This window comes from Heterodontus francisci, chromosome 15 (genome assembly GCF_036365525.1).
Source record: "Heterodontus francisci isolate sHetFra1 chromosome 15, sHetFra1.hap1, whole genome shotgun sequence".
Lineage (NCBI taxonomy): Eukaryota > Metazoa > Chordata > Chondrichthyes > Heterodontiformes > Heterodontidae > Heterodontus > Heterodontus francisci.
Genome location: NC_090385.1, coordinates 53,896,136 through 53,918,489, shown reverse-complemented (window position 1 = coordinate 53,918,489; position 22,354 = coordinate 53,896,136). Strand labels below are relative to the sequence as shown.

General features: G+C 43.8%; 1 protein-coding gene across 2 annotated transcripts in view; it reads right to left on the bottom strand.

The window, feature by feature from the left end:
- Positions 1 to 3,349, bottom strand: part of sash3 (SAM and SH3 domain containing 3) — a 71,377-nt gene extending 68,028 nt beyond the window's left edge. For both annotated transcript variants that reach the window (XM_068047563.1, XM_068047564.1), the window contains exon 1: positions 3,193 to 3,349. In XM_068047563.1, the coding sequence (XP_067903664.1) occupies positions 3,193 to 3,249 (57 nt within the window). In that variant the 5' untranslated portion in view covers positions 3,250 to 3,349. The remainder of the gene's footprint in view (positions 1 to 3,192) is intronic.
- Between the last annotated feature and the right edge of the window lie 19,005 nt (positions 3,350 to 22,354).

Below are 22,354 nucleotides of genomic sequence, written 5' to 3'. Positions count from 1 at the left end.
TGCGACTGATTGGGTGAAAATCTACTCATTCAGACAATTATGAGGACCCACAGTAATCCAGTTCTTGATAATTGTTTTACTGTCATTGTTTTATGTGTATCTAATGTGTAGGTTAGGAATTCAATAAAACACAAAAAGGCTGACTTTTTATGAAATTGCTCTCCCTACTGCAAACTTCACCCATGTAGAGGACATATTGGGAAATATTAGCCATACATCCCAAGTTTCTCTGTGTCCCTGAGATTCCCCACCGGCTTGTACATTTGCAAAATTAGTTCATGCTGTCACTTTATAAAAATAACTGGTGGCTTTTATAAAGAAAGGAAAACAGTCTTCAAATGTTGAAAAGGTTTTGGAGAAGTTAATTGGGTACAATTTCACTAATTCATTGTTATTACAGTTCCATACCAAGGCTGAGATGGCTGAGAGTGAATCAGGAGCAGGTAACTGTGAATTAGAATATGGCTGGTTCCAAACCAAATTCTTGTCTGTAAATTGACACCTTGTGTACAGGGCACATTGGTACCAAATAACACTGAGAAGCAGATTCATAGGAACTTACTTTTTTTAAACTATTGTTTTAATACACATAATACAACTATAAAATTATAATATATCTCAATCCTGGACAGAACACAAAACAATTTGTATGGGCATTTTACTCTCTCCAGTTAGCAGAAAAGTAGTGAGGGCGCAGTTAAAATGGAGCAGCTAAAATGGAACAGCTCCATTTCCCACTCCATTCCCACTGATTTCTCATTTTAACGCCATTGGTTTTGGCTGCAGATGAGGCTTGTGCTAAACTCTGCTGAGAGCCATATTAATGAATGCAGATTCGGACCAATGTTGTACATGGGAGTTCGATGACATTTTTACCAGGTAAAGCTATTGGGAAACCAGCATGGTTATCTAAGGAAAGTTTTAAAAAATCTTTCCTAATTTTGCCCAGGAGGAGCAGGAGACTTTCTCCAGGTCTCATAAGGAAAGTCTGAACCTCTGCAATCCCCCCTCCACTCCCCTAACACCCCCTCGCCCCACCACTGTGAAACCTTCATAACATCCCCTTCCTGGATGTACGCTGTTGCTGGCAGTCTTCTCTTGGTGTCAGTGAATGGCCTCTGGGCCATCTGAACTTAGTTCCTGACCCATTGGCCAGCCAATGCTTTCTATCTCTCTCTCACATTTAGCCTTCAACCTTTTTCTCTGTCTAAAGCATTTTTAGTCTCTTTATTTTATTTATCAATGCTATAATGGTCAGTTCTCTTATTTTCCCTCTTTTACTTGTTCTCCCTCCATCCTGCATCCTCAACGTGTGGAAATTAAAACTTAGGGTGTGAATTTCTAAGGGGATTCTCTTGATTGTCTGCCACAATTTTCAGGGAGGTATGTGGAAACCCTGGAGAAATGAAGTAACTGGTGTATGTGTTTTTTCGCCAGGTTTTCTGTGGATCTTCCATTGATATTGCAGTGGCTGGCAGGACACAGACATAGACACAGATACAGACAGACACGGACACAGACAAACATAGACATAGACAGTCACAGACATGGATACAGACACAGAAATTAACCCTTTTATTGCACAGTCTTCCACTCTAATACGTTTTTGCACAGGATCAGTGAAAACCCGGGGTAAGGGAGGCCTAAGTCTTCCTGGTGGGGACCGGAGGCGCACTCCTGCTCTTGCTGGCCCACAAGAAAATCTAAAATAAAAATTAAAGAACTTATCTGCCTGAACCTCTGCTGAACCACAATCCTCCTTCTGACAGGTTTGACCTGATGGGGAAGCCATCACTGCTCTCCCACTCAGGCCTCTGACTAAAAAGGCAGATCAGGCCCCAGTGACGTTATCAAGCCCTGTTTTGTGTATTTAACCAGAATCCTACTGCCCTTCTCTGGTTGCTTTGCTTACATGCTCAAAAGAGCAAGTTGAGGGAGTGCCGCACTGTTGGAGGTACCATCTTTCAGATGAGGCGCTAAACCAAGGCCTCTCAAGTGGACATAAAAGATCCAATGGTGCTATTTTGAAGATGAGCAGAGGAGTTCTCCCCGGTGTGCTGGCCAATATTTATCGCTCAATGAACATCACAAAAACAAATTATCTGGTCATTATCACATTGCTGTTGTGGGAGCTTGCTGTGCGCAAATTGGCTGCTGTGTTTCCTACACTGCAACAGTGACTACACTTCAAAAGTGCCTCATTGGCTGTGAAATGCTTTGAGATGTCCAGTGGTTGTGAAAGACACTATATAAAGGCAAGTCTTTCTTTAATATTTGGATGTGTCGCATGAATCAGAAAATTACTTTAAAGGGAGTAATCAATTTCAAATAATATATTCAGTCTAAGGGACGAAGGATTATTTGACAGCTTATTGTTAAAAGCCTGGAGCTGGTGGTTTCCATTTGATGTGACGCCTCACCGCTGACTGTATAACTCAGTAACAAGTGCTTTCCTGTTTTTTAAAAAAACTTGAATTCAGAATTAGGTGCTTTCCACTTTGAATGTTAAATTATTTCAAAAGATTTGAAGTTTTGAAAATTTTTTCTCTAATTTTTCTTTTTACCAGCTTGGCTCAGTACACTCATCTCTGACCCAGAAGGTTTCAACCCCCTGCCATAACTTGAGCACATAACCTAGGTTGGCATTTCATTATAGTTCTCAAGTGTTTTAGGTTTAGGAAAATGACCCCTGTTGCATGAATTAAGGTTTAAAAGACAGAGTGCAGGCTTGATTCTGACACTGGGTGCCTTAAGTAGAAAATATTTCATTCTGCTTCATAAAAAAATATACCTTAAAAAATGGTATAATTACATTGTTATGGGTTAAACTTAAGTCAGAAAAAGTCCTATATAGAGGAATATTCATTAATCATTTGTCTCATAGCTAAATGGCTAATTTGCATTATTGCATACTTCAGCTACTATACAATCAACATTTGAAACTAATTTTTATAACATAGCAATGTACACACAATACTCTGAACTTAGAATGAATAATTTCAACTAATCAGAATTTGTTACAATACCGTTAAAACACTATTAAGATCTATGATGTACAGAGCTATTGCATGGTGTGAATAAAAGACTGCCTAAAGTGCAGTCTTGCAGCACCGCATAGCTCATCCTCAAACTGTAAAACGCCTTCAGTTCATTGTTATTTTTGTTACCTTAATTGTTGGTTAAATTCCCTACCTTTGGTTTTCGGTTTTGCTCCTTTTCTGATGCATTGGAAGGTTTTCTTCGCAACATTGTTTTCAGAAGAATAAAAATAAAAAATGGATATAAATTAAAGAGGTTCTGCTTAACTGAAGGAATCTGAGTCACAGGAAGGGGAGTCACATGGCAAGTCGTTACCGCAACAAAATGGTGTGGGTTAGAACTTTAACGTCAGTCTTCAGCATCTAACCAGGAAGGAAATAACAAGTCTTGCTTTGCAAGCAAGCATAGCACTCAGTAACAGAGCCAAGGTGTTAAAAATGACAAAAGCAGTTGTTAAGATTTAAGCTATACTCTTACATTCTAAGGTTTCAAATGTCAGTTTTGCAATTTTATGCAAAAGACATTTCAATACATGTAATTAAATGATATATAGTGCAATAAGATGTGTGTATATATAATTGCAATCTTCATATGTGTGGTGGGTAAGTCAAAGAGCTACATATGAAAGATTACACATTATTCATGATTATGTCATATCAAAATTGAGAAATATTTATAATTTTGTCATAATTGTGAATTTGTCAGCCATTTTTGAGAAGTGGCTTTGACTCCTTTGTGGTGTAATGAACAAAACATTACAGTGGCATTACAAAAATGATGTACCTAGTGGTACAGTGTTCATCAGTAATTAGTTTATTGAAATGATGTGATCTAACCCATTGGATAGCAGACACTAGTTCCTGGTAGGGTTCCATATTCTTAGAAAATTTACTTAATACCCAAGTGTTTTCTTAGTTACTGCTGTTGCAAACCTATTAATGGTGATAGGGTATAAATGTGGAGGATCTATACTTATGCTTCAGTTAGCTTTTATTCAGTAGTTCCTTCTTCTCTTCTTCGGCAGTCCCTCGGGATTGAGGATGACTCATTTTCACCCAAGTTCATTGAGTTCTGACATGGCTAACGAGTCTAATGTGCAAACCGCAGACTGTACCACATGTGGGGCAGATGGTGTTTGAAGAGTTGGTTAGGCGAGTTACTGGGGAGTGGGGGGGCTATGCAAAATTTGTTCAGTAGTCCCGCACAAAATTCACTCACATGTACACAATGGACACCTTAATGGTCACTTTTATGTGAATAAATTGGGATATAACTAAGCTCTCACACATTTCCTTCTTTCCACAATTTTCTCCCATTTCTCTCATCCTCTGCTGAAAGTGCAGGCTCATGTTGCCATGTCTTTCCACAGCTCCCAGCAGGTCCACGTCACTTGTTATGCTAACACAGATTGGAAATCCAATCTGGCACTTTTTGATTTGTATTGCAAGCTGACACCACAGGAATTCACATCAACATATATGCCAGTGTTACAGCAAAATAATGGCATATTTTTTAACTCCAATGGGATAACAGAGATAAATATGTACATTGATCCACACCAATTAGGAATAGTCTAACCAGTTTTATCTTTCATCAGACCATTGCTGCTGAACTACAAGATCAAAGTAACTTTGAGGCATGGAGAAATACATTAAAAGATGCCTGGAGGCAAAATTTAGTAAGGAAAAGAGTCATTAAAAATTATTGAAGATTATGTACTGGAAGGGTGAAAAGGGTCACAGAAAACAGATTGCAGATAACACCTATTGAGGAATCAAAAGAAACTCCCAGTGATGTAAAAAGAACATGAGATCAGAACCAGATGGATTAACAGGTAATGCAGAAGTAAAACACGGTATTTAAATTAAGTTCTGATCAAACAATGATGACAGAACTATCTGATTATATAATTAAGAGTGATAAAATTAAGCATTTTTGTCTTCGAGTTATCACTGGATTCTTTCTTACTAGTCACTGGACATGTGGGGCTGAATGTTATCTGAACAGAACTGCACACAGTGGGGAGGCCAATAATGGGTCGGGAACCCGTTTGTAACTGAAATGGGCTTTGCCATGGCTCTTTAACTCAACTACAGCATTAGCAGTTCACTCCTGGGTTTCTGAAAAATCTGAGAAGGTGCGTGAGATGACTCGTTGAATCTGTCAAAGAAAGGATTTCTAGTTAAAGGGATCCCAACAGGAATCAGAGTGGCTGAACTGAACATTGATTCTTGTGGCTTCAGCAACCACAGGAATAGAAAGGAGACTTGGGAAAGCTGCCTTCCTGGGTCTTGAACTCTTACCTGGAAGTCCGACTGTGGGATCTGAGGGACTGAAGTGAGGTGATGTTTTCAAAGGATGGGAGGAAAAGAACAGACTCTCCAACCAAGCAGGTGTGGATGGAATTGATGAGGAAGTGAGAACTCCCTTGAACCTGGATACAGTGCCCCAAGAGGCTCAAGGACCTCAGGAGAGCTGGAAAGCTGAGTGGTATAACACTTTCAGATGCCAAACACCACACTCTGGCCTTTCCAGCATTCTCCTGCACAACACTCTTAAGACCAACACACCTTACAGCTCCACTCATTCCTCTCTCACCAGGCGCATTCTCACATCCCCATCTGAACAGCCAACATTCAAACTCACTTTAATCTTTGTGTCATCTCACACTCATGCCTTACAGTCACCCTCCACAAATGTTGTCCTTCCTTCTTCCTCACACAATCCATTTCTCGTGCTCAAAACTCTGTTTTCCCTCCTTGCAGGAGCAGAGAGTGCAGAGCTCCAGGGAGAGGCAGAGAACCAGGGTGGGAAGTGTGGGGAGTGCCTCCAGTAATAGGCACTTTATCGGCCAGTGGCAACAGAGGCTGCAGATGTCAGCAATGACCTGCCATGAAAGTCTGAAACTCCTGGGGCACGTGCTCACACATGTTGAGAGAGCTGATCTTCAGCCTGTAGACCCTGTGTTGGGGATTTCGCCTCCTTCAAGCTGGATCTCTGTGTTCATCCCATCTGCTCTGTGGAGTGGCATATGGCTGAGGAGATGAAGCTGGTGTTGCTGCTGTAGCTTCTGGTGTTGTTGGTATTGCTGGTGCTGCTCCTTTTTCTCGTCGGAGGTGCAAGGTCAGGGTCGTCAGAGCCAGTCAGGCAGGCCCCGGCAAGGACGTGGGGAGGGGTTGGTTGGTGAGGGCAAGGGGGTTCTTGACACCAGGGAGGCCATCTCCACCAGGGGGGCCCTCCGTGGGCCATGGATTGGCCCCAGAAGAGGCACACCTCCCAGGCCCGCCACGAGGCTGCCAGGTCTCACCTGGCAGTGTCTGCACACAGCGGCAGGCCCCTCTGATGTTGGCTAAATGCCAGCGGATGTGGGAGGTGGCCGTTAAGTAGCCTATAACTGGCTTAATTGGCCTCCCAGCGAACTTCTAGTCTGCCACCGTATCCGATGCGGACAAAATGGCATGAGGGCAGGACAACTTTGGGCATGCCACCCAACACCACCCACGCCATTTTATCTGCCTCCCATCTGTCTCCAAGGGCTGGATTAAATTCAGCCCAGGGTGGAGGGAAAGTAATTCATGAAACAGGTGAAGATGGTTGAGCCTAGGGGAACTCCTGTAGCGATATCCTGAGGCAAAGTTTATTGGTATCACTAGGGATCACTCCAGACAGTAGAGAGTTTTCCCCCTGATTCCGTTTGACTTCAATTTTACTAGGGCTCCTTGATGCCACATTTAGTCAAATGCTGCCTTGACGTCAAGGGCAGTCACTCTCACTTCTGAAATTCAGCTCTTTAGTCCAAGTTTGGCCCAAGGCTGTAATGAGGTATGGAACTGAATGATGCTGGTGGAACCCAAACTAAGCATCAGTGAGCAGGTTATTGCTGAGCAAGTGCCGCTTGATAGCGCTGTCGATGACGCCTTCCATCACTTTGCTGCTGATGGGGCAGTAATTAGCTTACTGGATTTGTCCTGCTTTTTGTGGACTACATGCAATTAACAGAAATAATGGGCCAATCAGCAAATCTGTGGTAGCGTACAACCAGTAAAGTAACTATTTCATGGGTCAGTTTAATGTTGAGGGTTAATGTTGGCAAAACACCTACCCTTAAAAGACCAATAAGCCAATGTCGTTTCCATGGTATCTCTCTTTGACAGATCAGAAATCTGTCTTATTTCAAATCATTAAATGCAAAATATGTATTTATGAGATGCTCGTCAGTTTATGGATCTCAACAGTGGGTTGGGCATAATGATGGGTTATGTGTGTGGCAAGCATCCATCCGACCAAAAAAAAGTTGTATTAACATTAGGAATAATTTGCCAAAAAAGACAGTACAGACAAAAAAATTAGAGATCCAAATACAGTTAGATTATTGAGTGAGTGGGTACTGAAGGGATTAACACAATAAACCAAAAGCAAGAAAAATTACTATTTCATTACTGTTTGCTATAAACAGCTCTTATATCTGTACATGAAATATACATTGTTGTAAAGGTATTGATAATCAAATCTATCATGCTATGTTTGAAATGAAGTTTTATTTTTCCCTTTAGCACAAAGGTGTGAATTTGGTTACTTGGTTTCAGTGATACTGACCAGATGTTGTGGTATAAATAATGGTGAAGCTATCAATGCTCACCATTATTAAAGTGCAAATCACCCAGCAACTTCCAACAATCTTGCACTATTAAACACGGAAATCAGGAAGTTGCTGTCTGAGTTGCCCTGCTCCTACAGAAGCTGCATGAGAATGGTGTCATGCCCAGAGACACAGCATTGAAACACATGGAACAATGTAATAAGTCTTAATTACTGGCACAAAAAACTTTACAAGGGTGGAGTCTCATTCCTTCAGATCTTAATTATTGTTGGAAATTTTTTAAATTCCAGTAATTAAAAAAAAAAATTTCTATCTCTTTTACCTTTCTTGCTTAATCACATCTTCCTTTCCATATCTAATTTGGCTTTCTGTACATGATATGGCATTGAATGAAATATTCTAACTTACGCTTCATACTGTGCTGCTCAGTAACAATTCTACAATATGATTTGTGAAGGAGATTCACATTTGCTTGCCCTGTTCACATATGTCCCAGATCCCTTTTAGAGGGTGTTGTGCTGAAGTAGAATTTGTATCACAGAAAGTTTCAGGGCAACACCCTACAGAGAGTGCATGGGCAAGCGTAAATGCAATGAATGGCTGGCACTGTCATCACATCAGGTGCACTAAAATCTTTCCAGATTATTCTTTGGATAGGCGTGACTTAGATTACTTTGAATTTGTTCGTTTGTGAGAGTTAATCATGGTTCTTTAGTTTTGATTTGTCAATTATGCATTTTGGTAAAACACCTAGGGCTAAAAATTGGTTTGTTCCTGTTTTCAGGAGCGGGGGCTGTGACTTGTAATTAGCTCGCCACCGGTCCTATTGAGGCAGGTGGCATGCAAACTTTGTCCTGCTTCCTCATTTGAATAATTGTAGCGTTCAGCCGAGTGCGACCTGTGCTGTTGGCTGGCTGCAAGTTCAACAGGGGACACAACAATGTGCATGGCTAGCACGTGTTCCAGCTAGCCTTCACCTGTTAAAGGCAGCATGCCCCTCTTAGAAGGGAGCTACACTCATTCGAAGGAAGCTGCTGCTGATCATTTGTAGAGCAAGTAGCTGTAAGGAGAAGGCTACCAAATAAAGCAACAGTGCTGGAGGCCATAGTGATGCAGGTCGACAGGCGGAGAGAGGCCATGTTTCTGCAGGGGGCCAGGAGGCCCTCAAAGAAACATTCTTCGAAGGGAATGGGAGAAGCTGGCCAGAGAGATCAATTCTTGGAGTCTTGCCTTGAGGATCTGACATCAGTGCCACAAGAAGTTCAATAACCTCATGTGGGTGGTCAAGGTCAAAGAATGCATCTTCACATGACATCTCCCACCCACTGCTCCATCAGCCCCTCACACTGCTCAACACACCCATCACTCACCCATCAAAAGTCCCTAGCAGTCAGGACTCAGGCCAAATATTCAGATGCTCCAACTCACCCTCACACATCCACCTCTTGCTACTTCCACTTACTTCCAGCTATTCAGCTGTGATGGGAATGTCACCCAAATGTAGTGCAACCTACTCACTGACATTCTTCTCTCTCTCCCTTCCAGGACAAGGTGGCCGATAACCACGGGCAGCACAGCAGAATCAGAGAGATAGGCATGCCTACATCACTTAAGCCTGCTGGAGGAGACTATGCTCAGCATCATGTGGCTGGCTGTGACAGAGGCCATAGCATCCGGCGCTGCTGAGAATATTCAGTATGGTGGTATGTTCCCGCCTTTTCAAATCCCACCCCACTCTCATCCTGCTATTTGACATGAAGTGTAAATTTCAGATTGTGTGAGCATGGATCTCTTGCTTTCCACCCATCCTTTCCCTCACCCCAACCCTCCCCTTCTGACTTTCTGCCAGCCACTGCAGTATCGTGAGGACAGGTGAGAGTTGCAACAGACCTCTCAGCAAGAAGCACTGCTACTTGATCTGACACTTTCTTCACCAGCTTAGATAAATAAAGGGTACCTTAGAGGATAGTATACAGTTGGGACCTACACATGGTGGGTCGTCAGGCACGAGTGGGCTGCAGCCAGGCCGGGGGGGAAAGGACAGTTTCTGAGCCATTATCCCAGAGGGCAAGGTCATCCATGAGTTCTGGTATACAGGACTCAGATGAGGACTTCAATGCGGCAGCATACAGGAGAATGCTGATGAGCATGTACACTGAGAAACTTGGTGCATTGGCAAGGAGATTGGAGGAGTCTGGCTCCAATGTGGCACAGGACACTGTGCGGAGCATGGAGCCCATCCTTTTCAGTGAGGAAGTGTTGGCTAACTCCATGACAGCACTTGCAGAGCCAGCCATAATACAGTATCTGGTGATTGGTGTCTCAGCTTCCACTGCAGCTCAGGCAGAAGCCACTCAATGTCTCAGTGCTGCAGTGGAAGGTCAGACAAAAGCCATGAGATCCAATGCTTGCTGTTATGCAAGCTCAGACTGCTGCCAGCTTGGCTGTGGATACCAGTGCAAGGGGCATGCAGGTTCTCACAGCAGTCCAGCAATATGTCCTCCAACAGTTTACTAGGATTATTGAAGAACGCGCGGGGGGAATGACAGTGGATCTGTGCAGCATGAACCTGCTGTCCTCTCTCAGCATTCCACTGCCACTCTACCAGTGCCTTTGCTGTTGCCTTTCAGCCAGCCAACCCAGATTACTGTTGCCCATGCTGAGGTGGTGCTATCTGAAGGCAAGCCCTCAAGGCTCAGACATGCTCGAGGACTTCCTGCAAGGCCATCTGCAGTCTCCTCCAATAAAAATCAATAACTTTCCACCAGCCATGCAACAGCCACTGGGATAGCACTGTGTAGCAGCACGACGTGAGGCAAAGGCACCCACAAGACAGGGACTAAGTGGGTGCACAAAGGTTAATAGTTCATTTTTTTTTGTATTATTGACTGTGTTATTGAATAAAGGAGTTATGGACAGGATTTTGTTGGTGACTTTTATTGTAGGATGTTGGCCATGAGTTCGCTGAGGTGGAAGCTGGGGAATTTTGGAGCAATGGTACTGATGGAATGATGTCCTAAGAGAATCTGAGTCTCATTAGCTGCTCATGGACAGCTCGCCTGGAGCAAAGGGGTCCCGGATGCCTCCTCCCTGCCACCTCCTTCTGAGGTGGCCTCCATATGCCTGGTAACAATGGCTGCTCCCTCATTATAGCAAAGTTGTGGAGGATGCACAAGATCACCATGATCTTGAAGACATGCTCCGGTGATTATTGTAGGGCTCCCCCCGGGAGCAGTCCGGTCAGTGGAACTGTTCTTTGAGAATGCCCATGGCCTACTGTCATCTTGTAGTGGAGGGGAGTCATCAGCCATGTGTACACAGTCTATCACTTGTCTTCAGGCAGTTAGCCTTTGATTCGTCATGGTGTTTTAAAGACAGCTGGAATGGCAGACTGCCTCAGGATGAAGGTGCCATGGCTGCTTCTAGGATAGTAAGTATTCACCACGTTGATGGTCTGGGTATACATCAACTGCACATTAATGGAGTGGAACCCTTTGGAGTTCCTATGCCTCTTCCTATTTACATGTGGGGCTTGCAGAGCCACATGTGCAGATAATGGCTCCCTGCACCATTCCAGCTGCCGCTACCCTAGCAAAGCCATGTGTCCACTCACCCTTCTTCTCTCTGCTTAGAGGGAAGACAGTGAACTCTCCTCATGATACGGGACATCTGTCACCTCTCAGATGCAGCGATAGACAATGAAATGGAGTATTTTGGCAATGTTGTCTGCTTGTGAATGGAAAGATCCAGTCACCTAGAAGTTGAGAGCATCAGTGACCTTGATGGCCACTGGCAGGGCAGTCTTCTCCCTACTGTAAGGCTGTAGGCCATGTTGAAGGAGGTAGCACAGTTCTGTGACCATCTCTTTGGTGAATTGTATCAGACATTGTTCCTGGCTGAGGTGGAGGTTATAGAAGTGCTCCCTGAAAACCCTTGGTGGGTAGGGCCTTGTGTGAAGAGTCCTCTTCCTCCTCCACTGCACTGAGCTTCCTCTCTCTGCAGCCTCAGCTCTATTTGCCTGTTGTATTGCAGACCTAGAGGCATTGCAACTACAGCCCTCATAACTATTGCAGCCTTTCTGTGAATAGGTCACAAAACTCCTGCCACTCCTGTCAGGATGCAGCAACACTCCTTTCCAAATCCAGCAACTCACCAGAACATCTCAAATAACACACAAAAACAGCAGTAAGTCAAAAGCACCTGACCTGCAAGTTGGATGGCTGGTACTTTAAACAGTAGTGGTGGTGGGGGGCCCCTCCTTCAGCTGAATGCATGATTAACTGTGACTGGTTAGTATAGCATGTCCGCTGGACCTGTGAGGCCAGGTTTGCAGAATGTGCGTCAAATCAGTCTGAGAGGCTGTTTGATGTCATGATCTGCCCACTGTGAAAGCTTCTCGTGCCACAAGGCATGGCAATACTATCGGCCTTCCCAGCATGGCGCGTTGCATAGGCCATGCTGGAAGTGGCAGAAACGCTGCACCCATCATTTTGAGGGCCTCCATCTTCCGTGTGATATCACAAAGCACTTGACAAACAATTAAGTACTTTTGCAATGTAGTCACTGTTGTAATGTAGGAAATGCGACAGCCAATTTGTGTGCAGCAAAGTACCACAAATAGCAATGAAATAAATGACCAATCATCTGAAAGAGATATTAGCTGAGGAATAAATTTTGGCCAGGACACTGGGGTGAACTCCCCTGCTCCTCTTCAAATCATGCCGTGGGATATTTAACATCAATCTGAGAGGGCAGACAAGGCCTCAGTTTAACATCTTATCCAAAAGACAGCACCTCTGACAATGCAGCACTCCCTCAGTACCCTCAAAGTCAGCATAAAAACTGAGATGCCCCAATGTGAAGATGGCAGACAGATAACTCAAGCCTTTAATTCATCATAAGCAGGAGATCCACTAGTAAATATAAGTTGTTGTGACCTTAAACATCTCATTCTGTATCAGTCAATAATCCATGTTTGGGAGCTTTGTTGACCAAGCTTTACCTTCTGTACTTCAGAATTGCCTTGTGTCACAGTGAATGATATCAGTGTTTGCATGTCTGAAGTTTTTGAGACATCAGCAACACATGATGCTACTTAATGTGGCTGGTAAATTCTAAATTAAAAGAAGGGAAGTACATGATAATTGAGCAGTTGCAATGGGTTTCTTCAGAATGCAGTCACACCACAAGGTGAGACTTCCTATGCATACAAAAATTGTCTTTCTTATCTCTTGACAAGTGCACACCCTAAATCTAACCACATAGTTTACATACAAAATGGCGATTGTAAGATACCTGATGACTCATTTAGTAAAGACAGCATATAATTGAGCCATACAAAGAAGAGGTTTCCAAGTTTGATAGATGGCCTGTGCTGAGTTAGCGGATCTCAGCTAGGGTGACAGTCAATGTGCAATAAATTGTTTCCCATCATCGGCTAGGGTTGGAAAAATTGGTGGTTTCCTGCTCCTGATGGTTATTTAATGGAAATGGTCACATGTGGCCGTAGGGTGCAGACAGGATTGGGCTAAACTATGATCCTTACCTACTCCCTATTATTGAAAAGCCTGATTACACTCACTCCCACATTCATATGCGAAGAATGACCACTCTGTGGACTGTCACCTATTTCCAGGTGCCATAAAGAGGATAATCCATACCATAGTATCTTATTTTGTTGCTCAAAAAGGTCTCAATGCATCTAATACTTTAATTACTTTGAAGTGCAATTGCTGTTATTATAAAAGCAAATCTGGCCACCATCCAGTAGATAACAAGCTTCCCCAACCAGCAATTGAGAATATTGATCAGTTAATCTGCCTTTGCTGATGTTTTGAGGGAGAACATACTCTGATTAGAATCATGGAATCCTAAATATTCACCGGGACAGACAGAAGAGGCTTCAGTTTAACATCTGATTTGAAGGACATTACCATTTGAAATGCAGCAATATCTCAGTACTGCACCGGAGTGTTTCATCAATTGTCAAGTCCTGAATGGGGATTTTTACCCACCAACTTCTGATTCAGAATCAAGTGATGCAACTGAAGCAAAGACTACATTCCAAACTAGGTTCCAGAGGTGTTAGAATACCCTCTGCCATTTAGGTCTTCTCCAGAGATAAAAGTGTTATGGACAGGTGATAAAGGTATGGGTGGTTCCCACTGTTTGCCTCCCAACTGAATGCAATCGTGTTTTGTTAAATTGATGCATTGGCCCCTGAGTGTCTTTCGGGTCAAATAAACAGACAGGTTTTCTTGTAAGTAAAAAAAAATCTATTTATTTTTAAACAATTCCCAAAATGGTCTCAACCTCAACAACACACACATTCATCCACACACACACACAAGAATAGATGGATAGTGAGAAAGGGATAAGAGATAGTTGGAGTCCAAAGTGAGATAAATATTCGTGGTTTACAGAATATTGTTGAGTCTTCTTGGGAGGAAAAGTCTTTTTAGAAGTTGCAGGCCTGATTATTCGCAGTCTTGAACTTGCGGAGGTGTTGTAGAGCTCTAGTGCTTGTAATATAACCTAAAGCTGGTGGTGTGTAGTTTATTGCCTTTGCAGATGGTTAGTCTCAAAGTCACTTTGTGATGTCTCTGCTGTAGTCAATTTCAGCAGGGGTCTTCTCTTACCTGGTTGGATCCTTCAGACAGCTCTTGGCTGGACAGGCTTTCTGTAATGTTGGCCAGATTTATCTCTCTGTCTCTCTCTGTCTCTCTCTCCCCCTTCCTCCCTCCCTCCCCTCCAGAGGGCTTCCTTTTAAGGGAAAAATCTCTAACATTGGAGTCTCTGTTAGGAGACGCACAGAACCATAGAAAAGTTACGGCACTAAAAGAAGCCATTCAGCCCATAGTGTCTGCACCGGCTGAAAAAAACTAATTGCCCAATCTAATCCCACCTTCCAGCAGCTGGTCCGTAGCCTTGCAGGTTACAGCACTTCAGGTGCAGATCCAGGTACCTTTTAAATGAGTTGAGGGTTTCTGCCTCCAACACCGATCGGGCAGTGCATTCCAGACACCCACCACCATCTGGATGAAAAAGTTTTTCTTCATGTCCCCTCTAATACTTCTACCAATCACTTTAAATCTATGTCCCCTGGTAATTGATCTCTCCGCTAGGGGAAACAGGTCCTTCTTGTCATAATTTTGTACACGTCAATTAAGTCACCCCTCAGCCTCCTCTGTTCTAATGAAAACAACCCTAGCCGATCCAATCTTTCCTCACAGCTGCAACTTTCAAGCCCTGGCAACATTCTTGCAATTCTGTGGAAAGAGAAGCAGAGTTAACGTTTCGGGTCAGTGACCCTTCTTCAGTTCCGAAGAAGGGTCACTGACCTGAAACGTTAACTCTGCTTCTCTTTTCAAAGATGCTGCCAGACCTGCTGAATGGTTCCAGCATTTCTTGTTTTTATTTCAGATTTCCAGCATCCGCAGTATTTTGCTTTTATTTTTGCAAATCTCCTCTGTACTCTCTGCAGGGCAATGATGTCCTTCCTGTAATGTGGTGACCAGAATTGTATGCAATACTCCAGCTGTGGCCTAACCAGAGTTTGTGACCACACAGTGGGCCAGATATGATAGCTACGGGTATCGATTAATGTTTGAATGGGTACTATTCTGTTATGATGCTGCTACTTCACACCCATTCATCCTGGTTTTGGCTGTGAGTCAGACTGTTGCCAACATTCTTTGTTAATCCATTCATGTCAATAAGGGTCATTAATATTCAATAGTCCTCCTTTCAATTTCAAAGCGGTTCTCCCCAGAGCTATTTCAGATGAGGTTAACGATTTCCATCTTTGCAGACAAGTTTAATTCAAGTACAGCAGGGGTCAGGTGGCCGCTACTCCATTTTGTTGAGGTAGTTGTCCCACAGACTAGTCAAGCAACAGCCTGACATAATCATACTCACCGAATCATACCTTACAGATAATGTCCCAGACATGACCATCACCATCCCTGGGTATGTCCTGTCCCACCTGCAGGACAGACCAAGCAGAGGTGGCAGCACAGTGGTATACAGTCGGGAGGGAGTTACCCTGGGAGTCCTCAACATCGACCCCGGACCCCATGAAGTCTCATGACATCAGGTCAAACATGGACAAGGAAACCTCCTGCTGATTCCCACTTACCATCGCTCCCCCTCAGCTGATGAATCAGTACTCCTCCATGTTGAACAGCATTTGGAGGAAACACTGAGGGTGGCAAGGGCACAGAATGTACTCTGGCTGGGGGATTTCAATGTCCATCACCAAGAGTGGCTCAGTAGCACCACTACTGACCGAGCTGGCTGAATCCTAAAGGACAGAGCTGCTAGACTGGGTCTGCAGCAGATGGTGAGGGATGCAATAAGAGGGAAAAACATACTTGACCTCCTCCTCACCAATCTGCCTGTCACAGATGCATCTGTCCATGACAGTATTGGTAGGAGTGACCACTGTACAGTCCTTGTGGAGACCAAGTCCTGTCATCACATTGAGGGTACCTTCTATCATGTTGTGTAGCACTACCGCTGTGCTAAATGGGATAGATTTCAAACAGATCTAGAAATGCAAAACTGGCCATCCATGAGGCGCTGTGGGCCATCAGCAGCAGCAGAATTGTACTCAACCACAACCTGTAACCTCATGGCCCGGCATATCCCCCACTCTACCATTACCATCAAGCCGGGGGATCATCCTTGGTTCAATAAAGAGTGCAGGAGGGCATGTCAGGAGCAGTACCAGGCATACCTCAAAATGAGGTGTCAACCTGGTGAAGCTACAACTCAGGACTACTTGCATGACAAACTGCGTAAGCAGAATCCGATAGGCAGAGCTAAGCGATCCCATAACCAACGGATCAGATCTAAGCTCTGCAGTCCTGCCAGATCCAGTCAAGAATGGTGATGGACAATTAAATAACTAATAGGAGGAGGTGACTCCACAAATATCTCCATCCTCAATGATGGGGGAGCCCAGCACATCAGTGCAAAAGATAAAGCTGAAGCATTTGCAACAATCTTCAGCCAGAAGTGTCATAGAGTCATAGTCATAGAGTTATACAGCACAGAAACAAGCCCTTTGGCCCATCATGAAAGTGCTGAGTGGATAATCCATCTCGGTCTCCTCCTGAAGTCCCCAGCATCGCAGATGCTAGACTTCAACCAATCCGATTCACTCCGCGTGATATCAAGAAAGGACTGAAGGCACTGGATACTGTAAAGGCTATGGGCCCTGACAACATTCCGGCAATAGTACCAAAGACTTGTGCTCCAGAACTTGCCACGCCCCTAGCCAAGCTGTTCCAGTACAGCTAGAATACTGGCATCTACCCGGCAATGTGAAAAATTGCCCAGGTAGGTCCTGTACACAAAAAGCAGGACAAATCCAAACTGGCCAATTACCTCCCTATCAGTCTACTCTCGATCATCAGTAAAGTGATGGAAGGTCTTATTGACAGTGCGATCAAGCGACACTTGCTTAACAATAACCTGCTCAGTGACGCTCAGTTTGGGTTCCGCCAGGGTCACTCAGCTTTTGACCTCATTACAGCCTTGGTTCAAACATGGACAAAAGAGCTGAACTCAAGAGGTGGGGTGAGAGTGACTGCCCTTGACATCAAGGCAGCATTTGACTGAGTATGGCATCAAGGAGCCCTAGCAAAACTGGAGTCAATGGGAATCAGGGGTAATCTCTCTGCTGGTTGGAATCATACCTAGCGCAAAGGAAGATGGTTGTGGTTGTTGGAGGTCAATCATCTGAGTTCCAGGACATCTCTGCAGGAGTTCTTCAGGGTAGTGTCCTAGGCCCAACCATCTTCAGCTGCTTCATCAATGACCTTCCTTCAATCATAAGGTCAGATTTGGGGATGTTTGCTGATGGTTACACAATGTTCAGCACCATTCGCAACTCCTCAGATACTGAAGCAGTCCATGTAGAAATGCAGCAAGACCTGGACAATATCCAGGCTTGGGCTGATAAGTGGCAAGTAACATTCACCCCACACAAGCGCCAGGCAATGACCATCTCCAACAAGAGAGAATCTAACTATCTCCCCTTGACACTCAATGGCACTTCGATCGCTGAATCCCCCACTATCAACATCCTGGGGGTTACCAGTGACCAGAAACTGAACTGGAGTAGCCATATAAATATCATGGCTACAAGAGCAGGTTAGAGGCTCACCTCCTGACTCCCCAAAGCCTGTCCACCATCTACAAGGCACAACATGATCAAATTCAAGGTAGCGTTTGAAAGTGAAAAGCACGAATCAGCTACTAGAATTTTAGACTTGGGTAAGGCTGACTTTACCGGGATGAGACAGAGACTGCCCACAGTAAACTGGGTAGATCTGTTCATGGGTCAAACGACTGAAGAACAGTGGAGAATATTTAAAGAAACATTTAGTGAAATACAGAGCGAGTATATACCCCTGAGAGGAAAAAGCTCCACTTCACAGAAAAAACAGCCAACTAAAGAGATTAGGGATAGCATAAAACAAAAAGAAAGGGTTTACAAAAATGCAAAACGCAGCACAGATCTGGCCGAATGGGATCGATACAAGGACCAGCAAAGGGTCACAAAGGAGCTTATAAGAGCTACTAAAAGAGATTATGAAAGGAAACTTGCAAGGGACATTAAAATCAATAAGAAGAAATTTTATAGTTACATAAAGGGAAAGCAGGTGGTCAAGAGCAAAGTAGGCCCACTAAAAGCTGAAAATGGAGATATTGTCATTGATAATGGGGAAATGGCAGACATGTTGAACAATTACTTTGCCTCAGTATTTACAGTTGAGAAGGAAGATAACTTGCCGGAAGTCCCAAAAAAATTAATAGCGATAGGGGACAGGGACTTAATACAATTAACGCAAGTAAAACATCAGTAATAAGGAAATTAACGGCACTAAAGAGTGAGAAATCCCCGGGACCTGACGGCTTCCATCCAAGGGTGTTAAAGGAAGTAGGGGAGCACATTGTAGATGCCCTAACTATAGTCTTTCAGAGTTCCCTGGATTCAGGAGTGATCCCGATGGATTGGAAAGTTGCATGTGTCACTCCACTTTTTAAGAACGGTGAAAGGGGAATCAAGGAAATTACAGACCAGTTAGCATGACATCTGTGGTGGTCAAGTTGCTGGAGTCTATAATCAAGGATAGGGTGACTGAACACCTAGAAAAATTTCAATTAATCAGGGACAGCCAGCATGGATTCATGACGGGAAGGTCATGCCTGACAAATCTCATTGAATTTTTTGAAGAGGTGACTAAGGTAGTGGACAGGGGAATGTCTATGGATGTTATTTATATGGACTTCCAGAAGGCATTTGATAAAGTTCCACATGGCAGATTGTTAACTAAGGTAGAAGGTGGGGCGGCAGAGTGGCGCAGTGGTTAGCGCCGCAGCCTCGCATCTCCAGTGACCCGGGTTCAGTTCTGGGTACTGCCTGTGCAGAGTTTGCAAGTTCTCCATGTGACCACGTGGGTTTCCGCCGGGTTCTCCGGTTTCCTCCCACAGCCAAAGACTTGCAGGGTGATAGGTAAATTGGCCATTGTAAATTGTCCCTAGTGTAGGTATGTAGTAGGGGAAGATGGGGATGTGTTAGGGAATGTAGGATTAGTATAAATGGGTGGTTGTTGGTCGGCACAGACTCGGTGGGCCGAAGGGCCTGTGTCAGTGCTGTATCTCTAAATATAAATAAATTTAAATATAAGCCCATGGAGTTGAGGGCAAATTATTGACATGGTTAGAAAGTTGGTTGAGTGGTAGGCAACAGAGAATGGGGATAATGGGTAAGTACTCCGATTGGCAGGATGTAACTAGTGGTGTCCCGCAGGGATCTGTGTTGGGGCCTCAATTATTCACATTATTCATTAACAACTTGGATGATGGCATAGTAAGTCATATGTCCAAATTTGCTGATGATACAAAATTAGGCGGCATTGTAGACAGTCTAGATGATAGCATAAATTTGCAAGGAAATATTGACAGACTAGGTGAGTGAGCAAAACTGTGGCAGATGGATTTCAATGCGGGCAAGTGTGAGATTATCCATTTTGGACCAAAAAAGGATAGAGCAGGGTACTTTCTAAATGGGAAGAGGTTAAATACAGTGGATGTCCAAAGAGACTGGGGAGTTCAGGTGCATCAATCTTTAAAATGCCACGAGCAAGTGCAGAAAATAATCAAAAAGGCTAATGGAATGCTAGCCTTTATATCTAGAGGATTGGAGTATAAAGACACAAGAGGTTATGCTGCAGCTGTACAAAATCCTGGTTAGACCCCACTTGGAGTTCTGTGAGCACAAACCTTCTGAGAACCATACCTTAGGAAGGATATATTGGTCTTGGAGAGAGTGCAACGTAGGTTTACAAGAATGATACCTGGACTGCAGGGGTTAAGTTACGAGGAGAGATTACACAAATTAGGCCTGTTTTTGCTACAATTTAGAAGGTTAAGGGATGATCTGATTGAAGTCTTCAAGATATTAACAGGAAAAGACAGGCTAAATAAAGATAAACTATTTCCACTGGTTGGAGATTCTAAAACTAGGGGGCATAGTCTAAAAATTAGGAGCAGACCGTTCAGGAGAAATGTTAGGAAGCACTTCTTTATGCAAAGGGTGGTGGAGGTTTGGAACTCTCTCCTACAAACAGCAGTTGAAGCTAGAAAAGTTGTTAATTTTAAATCTGAGATAGATAGATTTTTGTTAAGCAAAGATATTAAGGGATATGGGCCGAAGGATATGGAGTTAGGTCACGGATCAGCCATGATCTCATTGAATGGTGGGACAGGCACGAGGGGCAGAATGGCCTACTCCTGTTCCTATCTTCCTATGTAAGTCAGGAGTGTGATGGAATACTCTCCAGTTGCCTGAATGGGTTCAGCTCCAACAACACTCAAGAAGCTTGACACCACCCAGGACAAAGCAGCTCGCTTGATTGGCACCCCATCCACAAACATTTACTCCCTCCACCACTGATGCACAGTGGCAACAGTGTGTACCATCTACAAGATGCACTGCATCAACGCACAAAGGCTACCAGGCAGCACCTTCCAAACCCGCGACCTCTACCTCCTAGAAGGATAAAGGCAGCAGGTGCGTGGGAACACTATCACCTGCAAGTTCCCCTCCAAGCTGCACACCATCCCGACTTGGAACTCTATCGCCGTTCCTTCACAGTGGGTTAAAATCCTGGACCTCCCTTCCTATTAACACTGTGGGTGTAACTACCCCACATGGACTGCAGCGGTTCAAGAAGGCAGCTCACCACCACCTTTTCAAGGGCAATTAGGATGGGCAATAAAAGCTGGCCTGGCCAGCGACGTCCACATCCCATGAAAACGAATTTCAAAAAACATAACTGTGGTTCAAGTGTCCAAGTTCATGTGATTTAATTTTCAGTTGACTTTTTAACTTCATAATTCCTCCATTTCATTGTTTATTTTGTCACGACTCCTTCCATTCATGACAAAAGTCTGTTAGCCATCCGCCTGATTTCATCAGGACAATGATAATCTTCATGAAAATATTGTAATTATGATGGTTACATCCCAATTTTTTAAGTTCATATTTGTTACATAAAAATGTGTTGCTATCTTTTCACACAAGAGAAAAAAGACCTTAGATCCATTCTAGTACAGTGCAGGCCATCCAGCCCATTATGTCCATGCCAACCCTTTCAAAGAGCTATCTATTTAGTCCCACTCCCGTGCTCATTCTCCATATGAGAATGAGCACGGGAGTGGGACTAAATAGATAGCTCTTTGAAAGGGTTGGCATGTAAACCATGTTTACATGTAATTTTTTTTCCTTTTCAAGTATTTATTCAATTCCCTTTTGAAAGTTATTATAGAATCGGCACTACATCCAACTCATTTCATTCGAAAAAAAATCTGATCATCTCCCCTCTGATTCTTTTGCCTTACATAGTCCTCTGGCTATGGACCTGCCTGCCAGTGGAAACAGAGAACATGGGGCGAAACTATCAAAACCCCATAAAATTGTGTATACCTCTATTCATTCACCCCTTAACCTTCTCTGTTCTAAAGATAACAATTCCAGCTTCTCTCATCTCTCCATATAACTGAAGTTCCTCACCCCTGGTACCTTGCTAGTAAATCTCCCTCGCATCCTCTCCAAAGGCTTGATAACCTTCCTAATGTGTGGTGCCCAGAATTGGAAACAAGATTGTAGCTGAGGCCTAACTGATGATTTATAAAGGTTTCGCAGTCATAGACTTAATCACTGAACTGCCACAGTTGCTTTGCTCATGCACTGGAACTGTGGAGCTCAGGAAGATTCTTTTGCCCTGATAAAAATATACATTGCTGCACATTTCAAGTTGAGAAAGAACAATATTGAAAGCCACACTCCAATGTCAAACATACTCCACTTAGGCGCTGAATTAGTACACTGCTCCACCTAGTCAATGTAGATGTAGCACACAACCCCACTCAATATCAATTGAGTCACATGCTGCTCCGCCTAAGCACGGCTGATCATATAGCACAAAGCCCCATTAGCCCTCAGCAGGAATAGAGACCTGCGAGGATAATATTCAGCTTCAGGTTCCACTAGTAGAGGCCGTGTTCTGACACATTGAACTATGAGAAATGTGAAAATACAGACTTGGGAAGGTGACAATCCTGTCTGTAAAAATCTACTTAACTTAGTAAGGAATTTTTTTCGTTTCCCTTTGTAGTGACAAAAATCACCAAAGGGTGTGA